Raw genomic sequence first — 18,889 nt, 5'->3', positions numbered from 1 at the left:
ACGGGATTGTAGTTTTTACAGCATGACTGGCAAATAACTAAAAGGAAGTTCTTTTGTTTTACATTATAAGAATATTATTAAAATCGTGATAAAAGAAAGTCTATTGTAAAAGCCTAAAACATATTATTAATAAAGTGATAAATGCTGCAGATTGATGAAAGGCTTTTTAAAATGGGTTTTCAAACGTGATTTTGTTGGTTTGAATGTGTAAATAAAAGTATAATTTTAATTGCAATTAATGTAATTTCTTTTTGTGTTAAAAGATTGTATTATATTTGTATAACACAAAATGTTCAAAAATGCCCACCAGTGTCTCAGGTTACATTTATTTGATCAAATGAATGAATAAATGATGAAAAATCTCAGAAGAGGGCAATACAGAGTAAGTAAGTAAATATTAATAATATTATTATTGTTATTATTATTATGATTATTATTATGATTAATGTTATTAATAATAGTATTAACAATAAACAGAAACGGTGACTACAAATTGAACTTAAAAATAAAGTGAATTGTTGTAACATTAATTGTAATCCAGTAGAAGTAGTGACTCAATCATGATCAATGATACTCACCAGATAACTATATTTCCCAGCAAACCTCTGTGAACACCTGCCTGCGTAGCGCCTGACCAAAACTGCGATCGGCATAGATTTGTTTTGTTCGTGGTTGACTTTGCATTGTTTTTATTTGAGCAGTGTAAAAAATACTTTTTTCCTTGAAATGAAAGTAGAGTAAAATATTATTAAAATAAAATGGATTTCTTTTCTTTTTTTCTTTTTGGTCTGGCGTTGAAGGCACTCGGTCACGAGGACCATCATGCGGAAGAGTGGAAATCTGATAATCATCAAAGGCTAAACTAGTCTTAACGGGTTGTTTTTTTAAACGGGTGGGATTGTTATTATTATTGGGGGTTTTTCATGTTTTATTTTGTTTAGAAAGTCAAGATACAATGTCGTCGGAAGAGTTCGAGAAGTTGGACGACATCTACAAATCACTTTACGAGGAGCTAAAGCTAATTCCAGAGAAAGCGCTGAAAAGCTATGGAGGTAAACACTGTCATTTATTGTTGCTGTGTTTAAAAGCTAAAATCAGCCAAAGGACAGAATAAGTGCCTTATTAAAAGCAAAAATGTGCATTAAAACTGATTGTCATTTGCGTTGAATGATCCTCAGAGGAGAGGAAGAGGTTGGTGAGGAGCTTCGATGAGAGACAGGGGGAGGCTGAGGAAGTGGTGAGCTACATTTCCTTAAATATTTGTTTTACACCTAATATCTTATAAATCGTGTCTAACTTATCAGTTTAGCTTAATTGTAATTGTCAGTTTAAGTCTAATTAGTTTGATAGTATTATACTCTTATTTGAAGAACAGAAGAGTTTTACAAAAATCAGAATCAGCATCAGAAAGATTTCAATCAAGGCAATTAAGTTCTAATGAATTGTTTGGGTTAGTGTGATTGATCAGTTAGTGGTTTTTTTCAAGTTCTCAGATTTTTCAGCTTCTTAAATGTGAATATTTTCTGGTTTGTTGACGACATATGACAAAGAAATCATGAACACGTAATAATCTTCATTTGTGGACAAAACAAGGTATTAGAGAACATCATCATTTCCACATTTGAAAAGCACGGTCGCATTTTTCTTTTAACCAAATGTGTAGTCGATTAATCGAGAAAATAATCGACAGATCAATCTATTATGAATATAATCGATAGTTGCAGCCCTAGTGTGTATATGATTCATGTATTTGCTCAGTGACAATAAGCTGAAACAATAATTGACATTTAAATGTTTTTTATTGCATTTTATGGATGAAACAACCACTCAAGTAATCAGGAAAAATAATTTACCAATTATGAAAATGATCATAAGTCGCAGTCCAACTAGGAAATGTACTGAAACAAAACTGTATTATTTACAGCACTGTAAGTAACAAAACCGTCTTAACTGTCTCCAGTTGCAAGGAATGGAAGAGGAGCTGCGTGGTGCTCCTTCTTCCTATCGAAATTCGATGACAGCAAAACTGCGGCTGCACCGTCGTGATCTGGCTAAACTACAGAGGGACATGAAAAACTCTGCTTCGAGCTTTGGCTCCTCTTCACAGCCAGTGGGAGGAAGTCATCATGGCATCTATTCATCTCAAAACCAGCAAAGTGTGAGTGTATGTAAATAAAGTGTGAGTGTATGTAAATATATATATATATATATATATATATATATATATATATGTATATGGGCCATTCTACCGAATTCGTGCAAATTGCTGTCCCACAATAAAAAAAATATTTAACAAAACAATTAAGAAATCAGACCTTCAATATTTACTAAGATCATGTTATGATCTAGGTAAACACAAGACTGTAACTATTTAGTAATTAAGCTAAATATATACAAAATCATCATTTATGCTACCTTCCTAGGTACTTTCTATTGGGAAGTAGTTGTCCCAATCTCTAAGCCCTAAATTTCAATCCATGAAAATAATACTTAAAAGAATTTTGTCATTTTTTCCAATGGTGTATTTTAAAATATATGTTTGGTTTCTTTTAAACAGAATGTAAAACATTTAGATTCATTTTGAAGTTTTTTTTTAAATTACAAAACATGCTTTAAAAAATGCTGTCCCACACTTTCATGTCACAACCGTAACACGAGTTGTTTTACCACATGGGTGGAGCCTGGTTTTAGTCACACCCCAGAATTTCTGACCAAGAAATGACACTGCATCCCTGTCCCTCATGGCTGCATGGTGAGATATTACCTCTCATAATTTTTAAGTAAATGGGCTCCAAAGTCTGAAAATCAGCATGTTACATTAATAATTGTCACAACCGTACACATATTATCTCCAAGTAAATACACTTTTGGGGGCTCAAAACAAAATATTATGTTTTGTTGTGTGTACAACTGTTCAAACATCTGTTCCTAGCCAATTACTTGTTAGCATGTTTGAGTTATGCTAGGAATTAGCTAAAAATGTCACAACCGTAACAGTCACAACCGTAACAAATTGTAACGTTACGGTTGTGACATAATCATTATGGTAGTGACAACATGTAATGTTCCACATATTTAAGGACATTTTTCATCATTATTATTACATTATACTCTTAAAACATAATAATAATAATAATATTGTTATTATATTTGATTTGTAAAGCACATTTCATTCTTAAGAATCTCAGAGTGCTAAATAATGTTTAATATGATAAGGACAGAAGGAAAGAGAACAAAACTAGAAACGAAAGAAAAGAGGAAAGATCAAATCTATCAGTGATTTATCTGACAGGGAGCAAAGGAAGGTCAGAAGATCATGGCGAAAAAGACAGCAACATCACAGGCTATTGGTGAAAAGTCAAAAAGAGGTGGAGAGATTGTGCACAACTTCCACGCCACCTCCCACACCCTCTGCCACGCCTTCTCCCATGCCGCCTCACCTTCCACGCACTTCTAGTGAGACTGTTACTCCACGCACTTCTAGTGAGACTAATAAGAGACATTGGAATGCGTGACCACAGAAAAATAAACTTGAATGGAAGAAAGAAAAATATAGAAAACGGTGCCATAGATTGTGCATGAGGCCAGAGAAGTCAAAATGTTCCGCAAGAACAAAAACTCAGAAGGAAGTATGGAAGCACAGAGTTCCTGTGCATAGCAGAAAGACCCTTCTTTTTCATAACACACTCATGCACAATTTGCAGAAAAAAATACAAGTCTGCCAATTATAAAGAGAAACATGGATTAAGAAGCGCATTGACAAGCAGGTTGCTCAGAAAATACAATCTCGTTTCTATGCTCAGAGAAACACTAGGCAGCTCCCACAGGCAGCTCTCAACACGACTGCAGACAACCCACATCTAAAGTTCACCTATCAGAGACATAACATTTGTGTTTGTAAAATTCACATTAAAAGGCAGGTTATGAGTTAATATTAAGCAATAAGGTATACTGTGGTCATGAGCAAAACAGTGCAGTCACTACCGTAACAGTGCGGTCACTACCGTAACACTGAATGTTTTGTAAAATAAAATAAGAATTGAGTCATTAAATAACATTTAATGATAACTATTGGTTAAATATACATTCAATGTAATAACTAATGAACTCTGAGATCTCTATGATCAGTGTAATTCATTTTACAAAAAAGATTGCATTTCAATTTTGATGAGTCTTAGAAAATAAACTTTGAAATATTGTTTAAAAAATAATTTTAAGTGATTTAGTTGTAAAACCCTTCATAATAAATTACTAAAATTATTCTTTAGAGGGTGTATGGACACACAATATTAACAGATTAATATAATGGTTTTTATTGCAGTGTGTTGCTGTGTTACGGTAGTGACACATTTCAGGAGTTGAAAAACATTTCAAGAACAGGCAGACATTAATATATGAAATTTGACTGCGCCTTTATTAGATATGTACCATAGAAATATGGTACAATATATGTATGGACAAGGTTTTTGGAAAAAAACAACTTTTGAAAATGTGTTTCCAACTCTGGACTTTGCACGAATTCGGTAGAATGGCCCATATATTCATAATTTACATCTTAATTAAATAACTAATACAATAAGTTATGTTTGTACATCTGATTTTATATCTGATCTGGTTTCCCCCCTTTTTTTGAAGGTGCCAAACCATCCTGACCCAATTCACAATAAGCACCAGTATTATGCATGTTTTAAATAACCTGCATACCAAAAATACATTTCCTGTGACCCATCCGTGGCTCCTGACCCAGTCTCTGGGAATGACTGCGGTAAAGAGTAGCTCGTGATAAATTGTTAAATTTGACTGTGCAGAGACATTTTATAGACTTTAGCAACAATGTTTAAAAGCTGTGTCTGTCTCGCAGCCTAAAAGCAGGAATCTTACACATTTTATGCTGCTTTTGTTTTGAAGATAAATCCTGCGTAACACGAGAAAGTCTTATTTTGTAAGAGACTGTGAAGACCTATTAGACATTTTACTGAGAAAATTCACCTGAGTATAATTTCACAAAACTAAACATCTAAGACAAGGAAAAGAACATTTTCTCTCAGAAAACAAATATTTGTACTTGTCATAAAGATCGTGTTGGTTTATTTGTTTATATTTGTTTATATTTGTTTATATTTGTTTATATTTGTTACTTTTGCTTAAGGGGACACACGGTGGTGTAGTGGTTAGCACTCTCGCCTTGCAGCGAGAAGACCCGGGTTCGAGCCCCGGTTGGAACAAGGGCCTTTCTGCATGGAGTTTGCATGTTCTCCCCGTGTGTGCGTGGGTTCTCTCCGGGTACTCCGGCTTCCTCCCACAGTCCAAAAACATGCAATGTGGGGATTAGGTAAATTGGACACTCTAAATTGACCATAGGAGTGAGTGTGAGAGTGAATGGTTGTTTGTCTCTAGTTGTGTGTGGCCCTGCGATGGATTGGCGAACTGTCCAGGGTGTACCCCGCCTATCGCCCGATGTAGCTGAGATTGGCACAGCACCCCCCACGACCCTCTGGTGGAGGATAATGCGGTTAGATGATGACTGACTGACTGACTGACTTTTGCTTATGTATACAGACACACCTTCAGTCCCAGAGAGCCTTGCTCCTCCAGGGCAATGATTCTCTGAACCATGCGAGCCAGAGCATTGAACGCAGCCAACGCATCGCTGCAGAGACGGATCAGATCGGTACAGACATTATCGAGGAGCTGGGAGAGCAGCGAGAACAGCTGGACCGAAGCAGAAACAGAGTGAGCTGGAAGCTTAAGTCTGTGATGAGATGATATTTTAAAATTTAAATATGGGACACACATTTACATAAATGAACAGTCTATTTACTCTGAGGCTATTTACTCAGCAAATGTAATTTAGCACAGTTAGGTTTTGTATGCTCCCATGACCAGTGGTGCTTTTCATTACGTCAATATTGGGAGCAGCTGTGAAATGTGGTTGTGTAAATCTCCTTTTTGTCTTTTGTTTTTGTGTAGTTGGTGAACACCGGAGAAAACCTCAGTCGAAGTCGGAAAATCCTTCGTTCCATGTCTCGACGGTAGGTGAAATTATTTAATGATTATTTTTCCTGTCAATATTGATATACTATATAATTGATATACTATATAATGTCACTGTTGTCAATGATTGAAATCAAATTTACAGAAGATTTTTTTCAGTTGTCTCTTGGCGTTCCTTCTGTGTTTTACTTTTATACGATAAAAATAATTTAAAGATCCACTGCGTAACATTTGGGAGGGCGTATTGGCAAAATTTGAATATACTACCCGCCCATATGTTTGTATTTGTATTATTGCTTTAATTAAAAATATTTTGGTTTTCATCGTCTCAGAATGAGCCTTCCTTACGTGTATGAGGCCGCCATCTTTCGCCATCATGTTTCACGCATGTTTTAGATTTTTAAGCTGAAGCCAACTGTGCAAATGAAGAACGTTTCCATCCACATAAGTCTGATGCAAAATTCAAAGAAGGAGGAAACAGCAGGGGGAGTTGAGGAGAGGAGGAGAGTGTTATGAAACCGGTTTACAGTCTGACATTGTCTAACGCTAAACGGACTGGTCCGTGAAAGACAATATTTTCACGGACCAGCCTTTAAGGTGTGTTGGATAAATACAACATAATAAAATGATATGACCTGCATAAAAACTGGTATTTTTTAACTATAATAATAAATGTGAATCCATTGTATGCAACTTTATTAGCAGTGTCCTCGTAACATCACGCCAACATCATAACATGAGTAACGGCCTCAGCCCCACACTCTCCGGTTGTAATGGTAAAGGTTAAACATGCCTCACCATAATGCTAAACTACTGCTATAAAGCACTTGGGGAATGAAGTGTGTGGGAGTTGTGTTTGGTGCACTTTACGGTCTCACCATTAGATGTTACTGAAGGCCCAGACACACCAGAATGAGTGCAAGGGAATCCGCCAAAAATGTTTTCATATCGGCTTTTTATCCACACGGAAGCAGCATTTAGATGTACTCAAAGTGATTCTCATAAAAAGAAAGAAAGAAAGAACACTTAATTATTTAGCAGGAATAAAATACACAATCAAACAGTAAGGAAAACAACAATTTAAAATATGTTTTGGGTTTACTTTTAAAAACTTTCAGGTCAGTGATGGAACGCAAATCAGTGGGGAACCTGTTCCTGAAGTTAGGAGGAACAAAGGAACGATCACCCCACAGTTTGTATCTTGGCCTGGGACAGCCAGTAGCCGATTAGCCTAAAAGCTGATGAACGTAGAACCCTCAGTCATTTTCACGCATCATTAAAATGTCTGCTAAATCAGGTGGAGCAAGGTTTTAAAAGATATAAGCAAAATCTTAAAATAATTGCTAAAATTTACTGGCAGCCAATGTTGGTATAAAATGGGTGATGTGTTTGCATCAAATACACAACTTTTGCAAAACGCTACGTGTTTCGAGTCGTGTTGGGGGGTTTCATGTGTATGAAGACATTTCTTGAAATGATGCCGTGTTTATTAAAAAGTGAAGGATGGTGTGGGGAAAGTTCCGTTTCTGTGTGGATATGGCATAATTCTTGCACCCTTTATCCAAAATCTCATGATGTATGAGTTTCTTGTAAAGAACTGTGGAATAATGACCAGAACATTTTTTTTCTGTCTAGGTTGGTGACAAATAAGTTACTTCTTGGTGTAATCATTTTAATGGAGCTGGCCATCCTGGGTGCTGTGATCTACCTGAAGTTCTTCAGACGATGAGTAAACTCCATCACCTCCACAGAGTCTTTTTTTGAATGCTCTGGATCAAGGACAAACGAGATTCTTTACATCTCCCTCCATCCACTGTCCAGTAGCAATAACACTGTTCCGCTCTCTCCATCAGTGGAAACAAGGACAATGAGAAGACTCAGCTTTAAACGAACCTTTACTGATGGTGGATTCTGTCCACGAACAGGTGAAGCGTATTCATCATGAATAATGTCTTTAAACCTGTCCGTGGACCAAACCTGCAGGAGCCTTGTGGATTAACTGAAATTTGCACTGTTTTATCAGACTGTTACACCAGTGATGCCCCATGGGAGGGATTTTTCTTTGGACATGATTGTCTGTGAGGTTTAAGTGAAGTCAGCGTTCAGTCTACTCACTCTGTCATGTGAAGATTCTCTGGTGATAGTACTTGTGACAAATAATAATAGACATCAACAGCCTTCTCTGATTGCAATTCTTTTATTATTTTTGTTAAATAACTTTTTCAAACTAAACCAAAAGTATAATTTAAAAAATGGCATTAGCTGGATCTATTTTGTCTTGGTGCCAAGTATCCAGATGGTGGAGACAGATGCAATGTTTTTCACAATTATTATTGAAGTCTAATCACTGTATAATACAAATAACACTATTAGAAATATGTCCCATTATTACAGTCTACCCATTAAAGTTAATCTCTCATTCCCAGTTTGTGTTTTATCTGTTCTTTCCAGGAAGGCAGCCAGGCAGGACAAATTAAAAATATATATATATAAGCTGTGGAACTGACATCACCGGAATTATTTACAGGCCAAAGCCCAAAACCAGGCCAGGTTAGTGCCGGGCATAACACTGGGTAAACAGCATCTGTTACTATGGAAGTAATTCTCACATAATGGGTGATAAAATTGTTTTCACTGCTGTGTTTTTGAAGTGGCACATCTGCCACAGTGTTGTTCTTCCGCATAGATATCATGCCCTGCTGGAGTGACTGGTTTTGAGAAAGAGGTGGAGCATCATGGTAGGTGGCGTGTTTGTTTTGCCTTCACTTTCCTATTAAAAAAACATTTTCTTTTGCAGTTTTACTGGTTGTACAACTTCATTTTTTGTTAAGCACTAATCATTATGTAATGATGTTAATATAGGCCAAATATTGGCCTTGTTTTCCTTGAAGTACTCATCTGATCCATGTTTAATGGGAATTCAAATTTGTCACGTTCGCCACACAGCTGTTAGTTACCAACTTTATTGCTATGGAAACTTGACACAGACAATCCTGGTCACTTAGACCAGTGTTTCCTGCACTTTTTAAGTTGGGACAAGAGCATCTGCATCATTAGAATATTTCAGACTATTTTTTACTTAAAGTAACAAGCAAAAAAGTCCTTCACACTGTCAAACTTGTATCTACAAATGTATTGCTGCAATGTTTGTTGTGTTTTATTACTGAGAAGGCATCTTAAGGAGTGACCTTTACATATGATCAATCACACACTGGGATGACATTTGTTTTCTCTTTTTAGCCTCAATCATACTTTTTCAATCATACAAACAATTCTTTTCTGCCATTTCTGTAACACCTAGTATTATTTTGAAAAGGTAAACCAGCCAATTCCAAGAGACATGTATTAGATAATTGAACCACTTTCATTTTATGCATGTCTTATTATGAAATCAAGAGACATGTATTAGATAATTGAACCACTTTCATTTTATGCATGTCTTATTATGAAATCTTAAGTAAAAGGCAAATGTTAATAATAAATTCATTTAAAAAAATATAGGAAACTTGGGAATTGTATCAGAAAAAATTTTATTTGATTCAAAAACACTATGTGAGCTTTTGTCAAAACTGTATCAAACTGAAACCAGTCTCTGTATTATAATGGGTTGTTTGGTTGGGTCGATGAGTTGTCAACCGAGTGAGCTAATGTGTTTTTAAACAAATACACTGCTCAAAAAGTTACTTTCTGTATCTTAAATTACTTTGTAGCAAAACCAAGGAGACAGTAAGACGCCTGTACACACAAACGATAAATGTAAACACGTTTATGGGAAACCAAAATATAAACTCTGTTACAAGGACAAATCTTTCATCACATCAGACATAGACAGATGTGTCTACAAATAGTCATTTCTTTCCACAGCTTTTGTAAGAAAAGCTAGAAATCAATCAATACTTAGTCAGGAAATCTATACATGCAGTAGTTCTAGTACAAGTACTGTTCCAATAGGTTCACTATGTAAATACAAAAACTCCTTCAGTAAATTCTATTACCACGCCTGGTCCAAAAGTGCACACTCATCACTACTAGTTTTTACAACTGGCACAAAGCAGTTTAGACAGTCCATGTAGAGGACATTAAACTAAGTCTTGATTTATCATACCTTTTAAAGGCAGGTTCAGTCTCTTATACACAAACCACATAATAAACATGTGGCAGTCGGGTCCTGTAATACTTAACTTATTACTTTATCGACACAATAAGTTAGTATTGCAGTTAAACCGAGTAGTATCACCATCAACACTTGTAGTAGTCTCTTCATTGAGGGCTTTTTTGGGGGTGAGCTTCTCTCCACAGGTGTGTGAAGCCCTCGCACTGGTTTCATCATCAAACACTACAATAAACAGCAAAAAGACGGAAACAAAAGGTTTTCTCTACTGTTAGAATCAGTCTTTGCAGTCCTCAGTAAAAACTTGCGGAATGCTCACGGGATGATGTCCATAAAGTTCATAGCTGCGATTCCTGGTCTCAGAGGCGGAGCTGCTCTGTGTCGTCCTTCGCCACTGGAATCTCGTCGATGGACACGTGAGCTCCCTCTCTCGTCTGTCCGAGAGATGACGCGATGACGTCAACTGCTAACGACGCGGTGGCGTCCACGGCTTCGGGGTTGGCCCCCAACACGGGATTCACTTCTACCAGATCCATGGCTGACAACAGGCCTGCACGTCAACACAGTCACAAGTTAATACTGAGAACAGATGTAAGTGAAGTACACAGTCGGACAACAAAAGCATCTGTTAGCTTAGCTTGTTTATTTGTAGTCCCTCTGCACCTGTATTATGGATTTCCTCTGTGAGGTAGATTCCCTCCCTGTAGGTCAAACCTCCGTTGACTGGAGTTCCTGTGGCGGGAGCAAGAGACGGGTCGAAGGCGTCGATGTCAAAGCTCAAGTGGATCGGTCGCTGTTTTCTGTTCAAGGTGAGAAAATTCAAGTGTGAGACTTCGATACAGAAATAGGCAACAATGTGACTTTATCATAGACAATGACATTTGCTAACTATTAAAGCTGCTGTTACGACAGCGAGCACTGATACAGAGTATTCTACAAAACTTAAGCCAGAACTCCACAGATAATCAGTCCACGGTTTCACCCTCATAAACCACACACATCAACCAACAAAGACAGCAGTTTATACCAAGTACCACCTGAGAAAATATTGAGATCTCAAAATAACACCATTATCACCAACATTAAAATACAGTGGTGTGAATACTTCACACACTGGTATAGTGAAATTAGATTAAAGTGGAGTGAGCGATAAGATGAATCTAATTATTATTTGTTTCATTTTCTACACACTGCGGTCAAAATTCCTCCTCCACCCTGATCACACACTCTGGTTCAAACAGTAGAACAGTATTTCTGATTTTCCTCCACCAGAAGCACCACCAGAGGAAGTCCACACGTACCACAGTTTGAGAACCATGGAACTAAGAGAGTTATGAACTAGTATTTACATTCTTTCTGGTATGCGCAGGCCGCCACAGTTCCCTGACATGTTTGGGAGAGTGAGGAGTGAGTGGAGGAGTTCTCCGTTTGTTGCACTTTGCAGTCTCACCATTAGATGTCACTACACTCTGGACCTTAGTATATTACACTTTAAAAAGAATCACAGTCATGAACCGTATAATGGAGGGATGTCATTGTGACATTGATGTACCTTGCCATAAGATGGTCAAACGTGGCTTCCATCACCCTTTGGATGCCAAGTCTGTCAATGTCCCTCATAGTGAAGTACTGGACACCCAGGTTCTTCAGGAGGTGGCTGCAATAAACAAAAAGAATAATAATTTTTAAAAAAAAACCTGCTTCACATCAGCCACATGAGTTTAAGTGATGGACTTGTGTGTTTACTCACTACTCTCCAGGGTCCACGTCCCGCAGACCGATGTACACCAGGTCCCTCGCAGAGAGGAATGGCTTCAGCCAGGAAAAGCCGGGCAGCGCTGGCATCTGTGATGGACACAAAGCGATACTGAAATATGACTGTGGTACATATAAAGAGACAGGCTTTACTTTTTAAGGTCCCGCGTGTTACATTTAGGAGTGGACATACTACACTTTGCGTGATTTAGGTAAGGGGTTTGCCGCCATCTTGCGCCGCTATGAACCAGTCCAAGTGTGTGACTTTCCCCAGATGAAGTCAATGCATTACCCCACAAAGACGAAAAAAGGAAACGACAGGGAGTATGAAATAGTGGAGAGAAAGTGATGAAAGAATGGTGTCTTCTTGTAAAAGAATGATTTCATCCTTTCTGGTAAAGTGTAGGCAACTGTAGTCCCCCCCATGCACTCATTATATATATATATGTTTTTAATTTCATGGTAAAAAAAAAAAAAGGGTGGTGTTATTTGGATGAGGAGGCTTGCAGTTCAATGATGCCTTTGTTTGAAATCATTTACACATGAAGATTAAGCCTCACCTTGTCTTGCAGTTCTTTGAGCATGAATGCCACAGGCTGGCCGTGGAGGTTTCCTGAGGGAGAGGTCATGGGTGTGTTGATGTCTGCGTGAGCATCGACCCAGATGAGACACAGGTCGGGACACTGCTGGGCGTGGCCACTCACTGATCCAATGGCAAGGCTGTGAATGGAAAAAGAACAGCGCATACTTTTAAATGCAGATATGTAGGTCTGTCAGGAAGGTCGGTAGCAAAGGTAAGTGATAATTATTTAGGTATTTTGTCAAAAAGGTGACGGGACAAACAAAGGTTTGACAAGGCTAATTGATTTAGCTTATGTATGGGGTTCATCTGAAGGACCAGATGTCAGGGACTGACTGACTGACTTAGCAGTTACAAGTGCATAACTTTAAGCTATTGAGTTTCTGTACATTCCAATCCCCTGAGATAGTTTTACCTGTGATCACCTCCGAGCATTACGAGGGTGTGGCCCGCACCGATAGCTCTGCTCACTGCTCCAGACAGGGCCTTATTTGCTGCACCCACTGTACGAGGGGAATTCACTTCCATGTAAGGTTCATCTTTCTCTGGGTGGTGAAAGTTGAGGTCGCCAAAGTCGTGGACCGAGTAATCTGTGGGAACCGACAACAAGCCGCCATTAGAAGATGCCACTTTTTGCAGAGTCACTCTTTTGGTGCCGTTTCAAATGACTCAGCAGGGGTCGAATCTAGGATTGCTGTTAATGGAAACACAACTATCCGTGGCATGGATGGAATGTGACATGTGATGCTTCCTAACAATCTCTTTAATCATCAGGACACAGCCTTGATGTCTATGTTTGTATCATGAGATTTACAGGCGTCACTTTGAGCTAGAAAAGCCAGCAAAATGTCAAGCCTCTCTAGCAGGACGTCACGTGCACCGGTCTGGCCTTGCAGTCTGAAGATGCTGAGTCATTTGATGCCAGTGGAACATTTGTGACGGAGCACTTTCCATCTGATGGGCTTCTCACAACAGCTTCAGTTTCACTCTTTGCTTAGCTGGTCACACAATTTGCAGACTGAAAACTATTTCCAGTCATATTCGGGGGAACAGACTGTGAAGTAAACAAGTGATGTGATCCACTATACTGGGGGTTCATCTGGCAATGTGAGCCCCGATGGCAGTGTCGCATTACTCTGCTGATCTAAGGGGAACCAGTGCAGTTTGTTACCATTCTTAGACGGGACAGGAATAGCCCTTGTCTTGTTGCAATCATGAGCACCTATTGCAGGACAATTCAAAACAACTGTTACAGCAGTGACACCCTGTTCTGTCAAGTTCAAGTTCACAGACGCTTGATGTTCACAATCAAATCCCAGCCATTGCTGATTTGATTATATTCATTTTTTTTTCTTTACAACTAGAGAGTGTGACGATTAAGAGACGGTGTTGTATTAAGTTCAGTTAGTGTTTGGTTTCATGTTAACTAATGACAGCAGCTATAGTAAAACTTTCCAGTGCTGCCAATTCGACATCAATACTCCAGCAAAGTGACACCTCTCTCTTACTGCTCGTAACTGAATTGGGCATTTGGAAAACATTTGATTTCTAACTTTTTTTTTTTTTTTTGCACTTAATATAAAACACTGACAAGCAACGCTAAGGTGGAACATATGCTGAGCCAAGCTAGAACTGTAAAGTGGAAAAGTGCCTTTAGTATAACTATTTTTATCTTACAAATAATTTCACCTACATTTTACACAATAGACCTTTAAAACTACAAAATATGTTTAAATCATGTCACCATGACACCAACACTTATATCCTAATATGTCTCCTATATTTTTTAAATATAACGTGCACTTATCCTATGGAAACTATACCCGACTTTCACGCACTGTAGTAAACTCTGTGTACACTTTGTCATCTGTCGGTGTCAGCTAACACAATATAGTCACACACCTGTTGAGCACATGATGAGGGAAGACAGGACCGCACATGTTACACAACAGCTCGTCTACATGAGCAGATCAGCAGCCTGAAGGCCTGTTTCCAAGCGTGGCATCCATCAACCCGTAAACATAAGCTGTTGTGCAAGAACATGACCTCCTCCAGCTTTTAATTGGCTACACCGTAGACACAGGTATTTGTGTCCTGTCACATGCTTGCATGATCCATCATGGTGGTGCGCACATCACACAGAAATAGCACCAACAATCACCAAACACTTTTTAAAGTATTGTGCTTTAAATATCTGAGGTATTGTTTGTCCTAAGTGGCTTCACAGCAACATTATCTAACACCTGATAACCTAGTTTTTCTTGTATCTCCTGATGGAATGGAATGGACACGTACAGTGTGTTGTTATAGTTTTAGTGACCTTGTTAAGGCTTGTAGTGGTTTTATTTTCTTTGGATACTTAAATTCTTCCTTATGATAATACTGGATTCAATACACTGTGGTTTAATAATGCACATCTTATTGTAAGACTAACCTGTTAGTTCAGCCATTCTTCTTAGTCTTCATTTGTGTATTTTGCTTATTGAGAATATATTAAATTTTTTACTGCCTTGTCTATGCTGCTGTAACACTGCAATTTCCCCCTTGGGGATTAACTAGAATATCTTTATTTCTAATGCAAGTAAAAGTAACAAATAGTTTTACCTTTTGGGAAGTACAATAAATATCCCTCTGGGTAAACTAATATTATTATCTTAATCAGAAAAACATTAACTCATTGGTTGAATCTCTTCTGATTTGGGTGGTTCTCAAGTGCAGGTCCGGGGACCAAACAATGGTCAAATGGTCCATGAAAAGTTCCCAGGTGAATCCATTTAAATAATCATGATATAGTGTATTTAGGTCTTTATTCTTCAGTGTGAACTAAATTGTAAATTCATTTTAACTTTATAATATGCACCGGTTCATAAATCCTAAAAGTCAAATAAATACCCATTTAGATTCACTTCTAATAATATTATTTGAATCAAACAAACATTCATTATAAATGAATAACAACACGGTATAGTATTTGTTGGACTCACTTGTGGCTCTCAAATGCTGCCATGAACTTGTATATTTATATTTTCTTTTTCCTTTTCTTTAACCAAAATTCTTCAGCGTTTTTCAACAAATTGATTAAAATAAAAATAATATTGTTACTATTATTTCCATTATCCTTTCATATCCCTTCGATTAACGTCTACTCTTATCTTATTCAAATAAAATCATTAATTATAAATGAACAACACACAACAATCCCTTATTTATCCATTACTTGTTGAATCCCTGTTATCGGCCTTCATCTTTATTTTTTGCTTATTTTGTTTAACAAAATGCTTTCGGACAAATTTCAAAGTAATAAATGACTCTCTATTCATCATCAAATTTAAATCAGGGATACACATGAAGGTTATCTATTTATCTTGTAAGGGGTTCTTAGCTGTTTAAAAATAATAATAAACACGTGGAGTGTTCCGTGACACCATATTAATCTGCAGTGTCCTTGATATTGATAGCGGATTTATCAGTGTCTCGACCACAAATAGACTTTAAGCCGCCTGAGTTGAAAGTCCTTATCTCAATTATTGTCCTTATCTCAATTACAGCATGCAGCAGCTCGTCTTTTACAAATTCATACATTTTTTTGTTTGGCTCTCTTACTCAAGTCTTCAATCCTTTCAATACAAATGCAAACCCGTTGAACCCATTCTTTCTGACTGAGGCACCCTCCCTCCCTTCCTCCCTCCCAGTGTCTGCACCTCCCTTCTTTCCCTTCCCTTTGTCTCACTGCATAATGAGAGGGGAAATCAAACTGTGTGGCTGCAGTGCTGCAGGGGGGAGTCTACCCCTGCAGTAGAAATGTGCCGTCCTCTTCCTGTCTCACTCTGGCCATGTGCGACCTGGATGACGATCGCGCCAGACATGTGGCAACCGTGGAAAAAGAGATGAGAGGAAATAACCTTGACTGATGCCGTCACCACCGAGTCATGTAATGACTCTGTGTGTTTGTACTTGTATGTATATATTTGTGAGGACCAAAAATAATAATCTAAGGGAACTGAGGGTATTTCTTGGACAGTTAGTTAGGACAGTGTGACTCACAACTCAAAAGGGCTATTTCCGGGTTGAGACTTGGCGTGTGAGTGTCCTCACTGAGACTGCTGTTCAAGAATGTATGTGTGGGAGAGAGAAAGAGAGCAGTGGTTTTCTCCCCGTATCGTTTTACTGTCTGTGTAATGGAGCAATGTGTGTAGCCACCGTTGACTCATTATCATAGAACTGTTTAATCTAATGCCTTGCCCTGAATTCTGCTTCATATTCAGTGACGATACTGTACATTTAGTCTATTTAAAGGCATTCAGTTACATCATATATGTACAGTGTATACACATGGCAGCAACAAACACCACATGACTACATATATATAGAAAGAGATGTTTATATTTACTGTCTCCTGCTGATATAACCTGCTGACTGCAAACCGGTGGTAGAAGTTAAATCTGCTAAATGCTGCTCAGGCTTCTGTTCATCCAGCCATTCATCCATCCATCCACTCATCCATCTGTTACGTAACTCCATCCAGCCTGTTGTCTCACCAGTGCGACACTGTTCACACACAATCATGACCACAGCAAAATTGTCCTCAACATTTCTCCCATTTATGCAACACAACATCAAATATGATTTTGACATTGCCAAGACCATTTTTTAATTCACTAATCATCAATTTCTTGTGGCTGTTGACTGCTGAATCATGCATTCCACAGAATAATCTCTTGTGTGACCCATCTGTGACTCCCGACCAAGTGTCTGGGAATGACTGCACCTACCTAAACCGGAGAGCCGCTCGATGAGTCCTGCTTCTCTGATGACCTTTGGCCCGTGTTCCAAACCTCTTCTTTTCTGTCAAGACACCATCGAAAATAAGTCAGATGAATCTTCAAGACCCATTTTAAAAACTTGGGTTAACAGTAATAACAATATAATAAGTGCATTTCGGAGCAAAATGGAATGTCATTGACTCCAATTTTTAGAATGCTGAGCCAGGAATTGTAGGAAAAAATAGGAAAATAATTGTTGAGAATTAGCATTCCTGACTGAAAAAGAAAGAGGAAAAACTGAAAATATACACTTCTACAAAAAAATTTAGTTTAAAAAGTTTTCATGGTGTTGCCTTCAACCCAGGCGAGGGTTCCATTAATTTTCAATTGAAAAAAACTAAGTTAATATTTCCAAAAGTATAAATAGCATAAAAAGAATCATAGCCAAAATATTTGAAATCGACTAAAGAATGTTAATAGTGACAAAATGGGAAAATAATTGTTGAGAATATCAAACTTAGCACTCCCACTTTAAAAAAAGGAGGAACATATACACTTCTACTTGAGGGATGTAGTTCAGAATTGTAGGTTTTCAACTGTTGCCTGTAAACCACGTTCAAATGCAGACGACGATTCCATTTATTTTCAATGAAATGAAAATGACTGAAAATGTTGAATACTTAGAGTAGTATCAATAACTTTAGAGTTATAACTCATTGAATCAATGTCCTGAACGAGCCGACCGTTTTGACGTAGCCTATGAATTATTAACACTGCGCAAAATGACGATGGTGTGACATTAAATGAACGTTAAAATATTCGTTGGAAAAGCTCATTCAGCAGTGATAATAATGATAATGAAGAAAGTGACGATGACAAAGCGTTTTTTTACCTGTCCTCGTGAAAACGGGGCGCCGAGTACAGCCACAGATTGAGCCCTGCTCTGCTGAGTGTGTACGCGGCTGAGTAGATTTCTGAGAAGACGTGAAACTTGTCCTCTTAAAGACATCTTTACTACTTTTCTACTGTCTTTTTTTATATAGATATTTAGAGAAGAGAGTCCAGTCCAAATCGCACCGTTCTTCCTCGCGGACCAGGAAAGTCTGATGAAAGCGCCAGGGATGTTGCGCGTGCGATGATGCTGAACCGCGTCGGTTGAAGTGGGCGGTCCTTGAAAGACTCCCCTGCTGAATATTCATGAGCTGGTTAGTCAGAACTGCACCGGTGAGAGGTTAGAGACGAACACACCAACAACGATCCACTCATAAAGTCTGTGTTTACACGAGGCGTGTTCGAATGTGACTTGAAATCCACGCGTTTATTGAGCCATTTTAACCAGAACGTTGTGTTCCATATATAGCCTCTGACGTCATCTTGAAAACACACCTTCGGATCAGCCAATGGCAGGAGACTAAAGGAGTGGGTTCGTCGATTGGGCGTGGCTTAGAGCTATACTGCTGTTAGATTTTTTTTTGTTGTTTTTATTTTTTCTACTGCAGATTCATCCACAATGAGTGGAAATTTCCAGAGACGCAGTGGACTGTGGGATGATGGGTTTGTTTACATGTAAGAGTCTGACCTGATTGTGTGAGTGGGTGTGTTCAGTCCACATGAGTCCAGCTAAACCAAAACACATATCTGATGTCAGGATAAGACACAAGCACACAACAACCATCTTTCATAATC

At 38.1% G+C, this 18,889-nt stretch overlaps 2 protein-coding genes across 2 annotated transcripts; one reads left to right on the top strand and one right to left on the bottom strand.

Moving 5' to 3' along the window:
* The first annotated feature begins 781 nt into the window (after nt 1–781).
* Nucleotides 782–8,796, top strand: vti1b (vesicle transport through interaction with t-SNAREs 1B). Its single transcript, XM_044047504.1, has 6 exons — nt 782–1,052; nt 1,179–1,237; nt 1,961–2,158; nt 5,560–5,733; nt 5,971–6,032; nt 7,630–8,796. Exons 1-6 carry the CDS (start codon nt 956–958, stop codon nt 7,721–7,723), a joined length of 684 nt encoding a protein of 227 aa, XP_043903439.1. The 5' UTR covers nt 782–955; the 3' UTR covers nt 7,724–8,796.
* A 709-nt stretch (nt 8,797–9,505) lies between these two features.
* Nucleotides 9,506–18,484, bottom strand: arg2 (arginase 2). The gene is made up of 8 exons (XM_044047502.1): nt 18,096–18,484; nt 17,213–17,285; nt 12,856–13,030; nt 12,421–12,580; nt 11,856–11,950; nt 11,658–11,762; nt 10,769–10,905; nt 9,506–10,655 (listed from the first exon to the last, which is right to left on the bottom strand). Exons 1-8 carry the CDS (start codon nt 18,210–18,212, stop codon nt 10,465–10,467), a joined length of 1,053 nt encoding a protein of 350 aa, XP_043903437.1. The 5' UTR covers nt 18,213–18,484; the 3' UTR covers nt 9,506–10,464.
* Nucleotides 18,485–18,889: the final 405 nt, after the last annotated feature.

This window comes from Solea senegalensis, linkage group LG16, assembly GCF_019176455.1.
Source record: "Solea senegalensis isolate Sse05_10M linkage group LG16, IFAPA_SoseM_1, whole genome shotgun sequence".
Classification (NCBI taxonomy): Eukaryota; Metazoa; Chordata; class Actinopteri; order Pleuronectiformes; family Soleidae; genus Solea; species Solea senegalensis.
Note: the sequence above shows the minus strand (reverse complement) of the source record. Positions and strands in the feature narration are given on the sequence as shown.

Bases quoted from the DNA above. Each gene is read 5' to 3' on its own strand.
- vti1b (XM_044047504.1), top strand. From the start codon at position 956: ATGTCGTCGGAAGAGTTCGAGAAGTTGGACGACATCTACAAATCACTT. The intron at 5,734-5,970 runs GTGAGCTGGAAG...GTTTTTGTGTAG, and splicing joins TGGACCGAAGCAGAAACAGA to TTGGTGAACACCGGAGAAAA. The intron at 6,033-7,629 runs GTAGGTGAAATT...TTTTCTGTCTAG, and splicing joins CTTCGTTCCATGTCTCGACG to GTTGGTGACAAATAAGTTAC.
- arg2 (XM_044047502.1), bottom strand. From the start codon at position 18,212: ATGTCTTTAAGAGGACAAGTTTCACGTCTTCTCAGAAATCTACTCAGC. The intron at 12,581-12,855 runs GTAAAACTATCT...TTCCATTCACAG, and splicing joins ATGCTCGGAGGTGATCACAG to CCTTGCCATTGGATCAGTGA. The intron at 11,763-11,855 runs GTGAGTAAACAC...TGTTTATTGCAG, and splicing joins GACGTGGACCCTGGAGAGTA to CCACCTCCTGAAGAACCTGG.